This window comes from Lathyrus oleraceus, chromosome 6, assembly GCF_024323335.1.
Source record: "Lathyrus oleraceus cultivar Zhongwan6 chromosome 6, CAAS_Psat_ZW6_1.0, whole genome shotgun sequence".
Classification (NCBI taxonomy): domain Eukaryota; kingdom Viridiplantae; phylum Streptophyta; class Magnoliopsida; order Fabales; family Fabaceae; genus Lathyrus; species Lathyrus oleraceus.
In genome coordinates, this window is record NC_066584.1 from 508,649,457 (window position 1) to 508,656,366 (window position 6,910).

At 30.4% G+C, this 6,910-nt stretch overlaps 1 protein-coding gene across 1 annotated transcript; it reads right to left on the reverse strand.

The window, feature by feature from the left end:
- Positions 1-406: 406 nt before the first annotated feature.
- Positions 407-4,031, reverse strand: LOC127096471 (uncharacterized). The gene is made up of 2 exons (XM_051035036.1): positions 3,778-4,031; positions 407-878 (listed from the first exon to the last, which is right to left on the reverse strand). The coding sequence occupies exons 1-2, from the start codon at positions 4,029-4,031 to the stop codon at positions 407-409; spliced, it is 726 nt and encodes a 241-aa protein (XP_050890993.1).
- Positions 4,032-6,910: the final 2,879 nt, after the last annotated feature.

Consider the following 6,910-nt stretch of genomic DNA (forward strand, 5'->3'; position numbering starts at 1 on the left):
AGCATGGCAGGATATTTTGATGAATGTTGTGAAATGATTGTGTGACACCCTTCGGGGCATAATTACTCTGATTTGATATGTTATATATTTTAATTAAATATTTTGGGGTATTTAGAAGGGTGTTACACCATGCATTTTGAGAACTTTGAGCTTGTAACTGCTTTACCTCTCAATCATGGACTTGAACTTCTTAAACACTTCAAATACCTCTTCCATTCTCTTAATTAGGTAATGCACATAGCTTTCTACTATGATCATCGATTAATATGACAAAATATATATTGCCACTAATTGAATCAACTTACATCGGTCCACACACATCCTAATACATCACCTAAAAGTGACGTTTGGTTCTACAACCTGTATCTCTACTGAACTTTCACTTATGTTATTTCTCTTGCATACATTATTCACAAATTTTAGCCGGTATGTTGATCAATGACATCCTCGTTACCATTATGTTCTTTTGCAAGGCATTGAGATCTCTAAAGTTGAGATGCCCAAGCTTATAGTGCCATATCCACTCTTTTTGACTTGTCGTTGTAGCAAGACACCTATTCTCCATAACCTTCAACTCAACCTTGAAAGTTCTATTGGCAGCAATAGGAGCTTTTAGAATGAAAACCATGTTTACATACATAATGCTTAGTGCCTTGTTCTCCATGTGAATCTTGTAATCATTCACAAGCAATTGACCAATATTTAGAAGGTTACACTTGATTCCTGGAATGTACAACACATCCTTGATCAAGGAATGTTCACCATCCCTTCTTGTGATAAAAATGTCATTGATCCCATCATCCTTTAGAGCGGTATCATCTGTGAATTTCACTTTGTTCTTCATGTCACAATGATTGTAACAAACCAATATTTTCTTCCTATCATATGCAAAAAACACATGTGTCGTACCTCAAATTTTGACCACCTTTTCATTTTTATTTTTAGCCGACACTAACACATCCAGAACATACCAGTCATCTGGTCAAATGACCTAAAAAGTTAAAGGGAGCCCATTTTGATTTTTTAGTCCCTATTAGGAGTTGATTTTAGTTTAGGGGTATTATTTAGATTTTAAAAAAAATATAATTTGTAGGATCATGCTAAAAAGGGTATTATTATTAATTTTTAGGAAAGTTAGTAGGGTTAGTAATCGGGATAATATGTCTTATTTATTAAAAAAATCAATTAATTTGGGTAGTATTTACTTAATAAAAGTATAAATTGATGAAATTATAGAGGTTTTAATATTATTAATATAATTAACTCTCATTAACATATTAGTATTATGATTCCATTTTATTTCAATTAAGCACATTGACAAAATTGGTAAAAAAGGACTTCTAAGAAGTTGGAATGGAGAGGTCATGTGTTCAAATCTCACCTCTCCTATTTTTTCCTTTTTGTGTTTTAATTATAAAATTCAAAATTTGCATTTTTTATCTTTTATTAATTAATTTTCGTATTTTAAATTTATATATTTTTAAAAATTCATTTTTTTTCATTTTTTTTCTTCATTTTATTCACAAAAATAGTTAAAATTATTTAAAATAAAAAATATCAAAAGTGTCCAGATTCAATGTATTTTGTCAATTTTTCAGATCTGATTTCTGATTGGTTGTGCTTCATCACAATTAATTCATTTCCATTTATAATGACATAATTTGTCCTATAAATAGGATTCCTTTTTCTCACAATTGGAGGGGGGAATTACACAGAGTTTTACACAGGGTTTCATATGAATCTCACAAAGTCTCAAACTTTTGCTCAAGGGTTCCAAACTTTATTTTTCCATTTTAATTCTTTCTACATCTTTTTAATTTAATCTTTTGGCTATATGATGATTTCTGATGGCTGTTTCTTTTTATTTATTTTTTTATATAAAAATTATTTGATTAAACTCTCTCACCGAGGATTACAAAGTCTCAATTTTTTGTGTTAAAATTGGTTTCTACTTTTTATTTTTCCAAACCACATGATGATCATCTGATGGTTTATTTTTTCTATTTCATTATTCTTTTATTTTGTTTTTATCGTTTTTTAGATTATCTACTAATATAATTTTTATTTTTCATATAATTTACTAATGGTTTTTTTACTAATAATTTACAAATTTGTTTTTGTAAATAATATGAACCAATTACTACACCACATGATGATTATCTAATGGTTTTTTTCTTTATTTTTTCATTATTGTTGTTTTCTTATTATAATTTAGATTTATTTATTAACAAAATTTCTTATTAATAATTTAGAATAATTATTTTACTAATAATTTATAATTCTTATAAATAATACACAAACCAACCCAAACACTAAACGTTACTATTCCCATATCCACAATCTACAAATTATCTATCATAAAGTTGTTGTTCTTCACACTGAAGAACAACAACACAAAACCCTAAAACTCCTACAGACATCTATTCTATCAAGGGAAAAGGGAAAAGATCAGATCAAAAGGCAAAGATTATAATTGGTGGCGTGAAGAAGGTTAAAAGCTCAAAAGGAATTATTTTGCTGACCGAGGACAATCTCTTCCCCGTAGGTTGGTTTTCGTTTTAACCTCTCAATAAATCTTTTATAACTAAAATTCTGAGATAATTTATAAATCAATTTTATTTTCTAACAACATTTTTTAAAGTATCATAATAGAAAATGAATACAACCAAAATGTATAATATATTTCCAATTAACAAAATTCTAATTTGTTTCAAAATCACTAACCAAAGTTAATTTTCAAATCAAAACATAATATATAATTAGAGGTTTAAATTGGGATTAGACTTAATTCTATAATTAAATATAATTGGATTAATAATTAGTCAAATAATTAATAATTTCCATTTGATATAATTAACAAGGAATAAAAAAGAAAAGACAAAAACAAGTGATACATCAAGGGACAAACATGTATAAAATTCTATAACAATTTCAAGGAATAAAAACAAGGGATAAAAAAACACAAACATGTATAAAATTCTATAACAATTTCAAGGAATAAAAAACAAGGGATAAAAAACAAGGGATAAAAACAAGGGATAAAGTTAAGGGATAAAACATTATCTAAAAGCCTAGGATTTTCAAGGAATAAAATCAGGGATAAAATCGGAATAAAAGAGGTTATGTCTAATATTCTACTATAATCACTAATTTATTTTCTTAAATAAATTAAATATTGTCTTTACAAACAATCATGAGATAAAATCAAATTCAACACACTTCAAACTATAAGTCCTCTGCCCTAGTGCATTGAGTCATTTTTCCCAAATCAATTACTTCTCTTGCCCCCGATGCGCGAGAACTTTTAAGGGATAAAAACAACAAACAAACAAATATTTTTTAGACGAACTACGAGGCTCTGATCCTTCAATAAATTTGAGGGTACGTAGGCATAGAGATGTAAGAGTCTAGCGAGTATAATAATAAAAAACATTTCTTAGAGATTCTCTTACTATAATAATCAAAAACATTTCTTAGGGATTCTCTTACTATAATAATAAAACATTTTTGTAAATAAATAAATAATTAAACAATTAATAAATATTAAAGCAAACTTTCCTTAGAAACACACTAACCCTCGAACTAAAGGAGGATCACATTGAGTACAATGGAGGTAAGGGGTGCCTAACACATTCCCCTTACTTAATCGACTCCCGAACCCAGTATCTTACCCTTAGTTCATAGGTTTTATCATTATTTCCCTGTTCCTTAGGAACGAATAAAGGATGGTGGCGACTCTGTCATTTTTCCAGCCGCGACAACATGGAATCCAAATACCATTGATCATTGCAGTGAACTGCATCTTTCATAGTCACCATGGCCGATTCTTCTTCTTGTAACCAGTTATAGAGTATAGGCAACCGATTACAGCCTGAATTTCCAGTTTTTTTCCAAGTGCTACTGCATTCATCTTGTAGCTTGTTGCTGCTGTTGCATTCCCCTTTTGTGATCATGACCAAGAGAGTGTTCTCCTCATCAAACACTTGTGTTGCAACCTTGGTTTCATTCGTTTGAGGTTCTTTCATGTCCATATTTCACTCTCTCGTAAAATGACTGAACTTTTGACAAACAAAGCATTACACCTTGCTCTTGTCCAACCTTCCCCTTTCACATCTAAAGTTTCCTTGACCACCATTCTTGTTGCAGTTGCTCTCACCCTTTCGACAAGCTGAATTCTTGGAACTTTCGGATTCTCTTCCATCAAATTTCTGAAAATTACCTATCACTCTTCATGGGCCATTTTCCCTTTGATTTCTTGTCTTTCTCGCTGAAATGAGCTTGCAAAGCGATCTCCGTCTTTGCCTTATTGTAATGTCTTTCCTCCATCCTTTGCTCATGTGCCTCAAGAGAGATTTGAAGCTCTTATTTGCTCATCATCGCAAGATCCTTTGATTCCTCAATCACTACGACTATGTTATTGAATCTCGCCATCAAAGAATGCAAGATTTTTGCGACAACATACTACTTCGTAACAGTTTCTCCACACACTTTTACTTGATTTACAAACCGTGTAATTCTCGTCATGAAATCGTTGACGGTCTCCTTCTCATTCAATTGAATCAACTTAAGTTGTCTTTTGTGAGTTTGTAACCTCATAACCTTCGTCTTGTCAGCCTTTGCATATGCCTTATCCAAGCTTTCTCATGCTTGCTTCGATGATTCACAATCACCAACTTTCTCAAAGTTGTTTGTATCCACACATTAATGGATCAAAAACAACACTTTGAAATCTTTCTTCTTTTCTTCCTTATGCGATGCTCGTTATGCATCCGTTGCAACTTCGACAAGAGGATTCACACAATTCTTGATCACTTCAAGAACATCTTGGTAGCCAAACACCATTTTCAGTTGCTTGCACCATTTATCATAATTCTTCACATCAAGGATGAGTAAGTTTGCAGGGATTCTTTCATTGGAGACTGAATTCATGTTACACACTAGGTATTTGGTGGATCAAACCAGACTCTTGATGCCAAATGTTAGAACTTGGAACCACAAGGTTGGTAAAATTAAACAATTATGGAGAGAGAGAGAGAGAGAGAGAGAGAGAGAGAGAGAGAGAGAGAGAGAGAGAGAATATTTCATTCAACATTTAGCAAATATTATAATGACACCTCAAAGGTATATATACAAGTATAAAGGATTGAGATACAAGTAACAAGCTGAAATAACAAAAAATCTGAAAACAACCGCCTATAACCGATTACGCCAAACTTGTAACCAGTTACAATTGTTCCAACAATTAAATTCAACTGAGTGGTAACTAGTTACCAAAATGTAATAATCAGTTACACTTGTTCTAACAGCCAAAAATACTATAACCTGTAACCAGTTATAAGAACGCAATAATCAGTTACAACACTTGAATTATTGATGTTCTCACACCAGATTCAAATAAATTCGAGACTAAACTTAATAACTAATTTGTTGAGTTTGGCTTATAAACTAAATGAATTAAATTTAAATAGAAATTTGAGTTTTTGATAAATTAGTTGAACTTAAATTATATAGAATTTAACTTATGAGTTGGCTTAACTGAATCAATGTTTTTCAACCGTTTAAAAACTGAAACGAACCGTAGTTAACCAAATTAAAATTTGAAATAACTGAATTAAAGTTGAGAACTGAACAAACCGTAGTTAAGCGTTCTAAAATTGAAATAACTATATTAAAGTTAATTAATCGAATATATGGTATTCATAGTATGGTTCTAATGGATCATGACGATAAGTATTCACATTGGGTCAAGATCAACACATTAGTGATAGTGACATCACATATTCACCTAAAGTCTTAAGGCATTAATATATGGGTCTTCTCAATTATAAAGTGTTCAACCATCACTTTTCCAATCAATGTGAAACTTCTAACTAACATTTGTATCTCAACAACATTTATCTCAAGTGTGAGCCCATCCACTATACTCCCTCTGAAACAAAAGTTCTTTAATCCATATACACTTAGACCGACGTTGACATCCTGACCACGTCACAGACACTTCAACGCAGGGCCGGCCCTGTGCAAGTGCAGCATGTGCTGCAGCACAGGGCCCCAAATATTAGAGGGCCCTAAATTTTGAAATTTTTATCTTTTCTTCATAAATATTAATAAAAATAAATAAAATGTTATTTAAAAAACTCAATAATTGAAAGAAATATTATGATAAAAATTCAATACATACAAAAATCAAGTTTGATTAAAATTCAAAATAATTATAATTAAATTTATTTTTAATTAATTCATAATTGTATGTTTGATATATTTTTTTGTTATTATAATTGTATTTTTAAAAAAAATTGGGTTCATTTTTATAATTAGAACGAGACCTCCGATATGATTGGATCGATCCTGCTTCAACGAGATACGTTGTCTGACCACCACCATATCATAAATACTTTTTATACAAGGAATCGCTCTCTTATTCTCAGCATTTTATTTTTTTAAAATATAGTTGAATTCGATTTAGTTCTTTTTGTCTTAACCATATAATGAAGAAACCTAATGGAAAGGCCGTCTCTGATCTATTCAAAATTTGAAGTTCCTTGTATTTATAGATGAGGAAAAGCTTTAATGAACTTAAAATGAAGTTATAATCAGTTAAAAATAAATCTCAAGCTAGGCACCGAAGGATTTTCAACATGTGTACATTATGAAAGAGAAAAACCTTGTATATGAAGTAGATCAGAATATTATTATCATCTATGAACGTTGTTGTGTATTGGATCATAACATTATATGTTTCCAAAATGTGGAAAATATCATATGTGAGTAATTCTTGTGCATTAGGAATTTAAACCATGTACATCTATAATAGTCATCAAAAAAGGCAAATCAATATTTTTTAACATTGACAAATGCAATATTTATAGGATCAAAAATAAATCAATGTGTAAAAGTTCAAAGTGAAAAC

Excerpts from the sequence above, each read along its gene's own strand:
- LOC127096471 (XM_051035036.1), bottom strand. The coding sequence starts at position 4,031 with ATGGACATGAAAGAACCTCAAACGAATGAAACCAAGGTTGCAACACAA. Across the intron at positions 879-3,777 it reads GTTCACTGCAATGATCAATG|GAAGAAAATATTGGTTTGTT; the intron begins GTATTTGGATTC and ends TGCATATGATAG.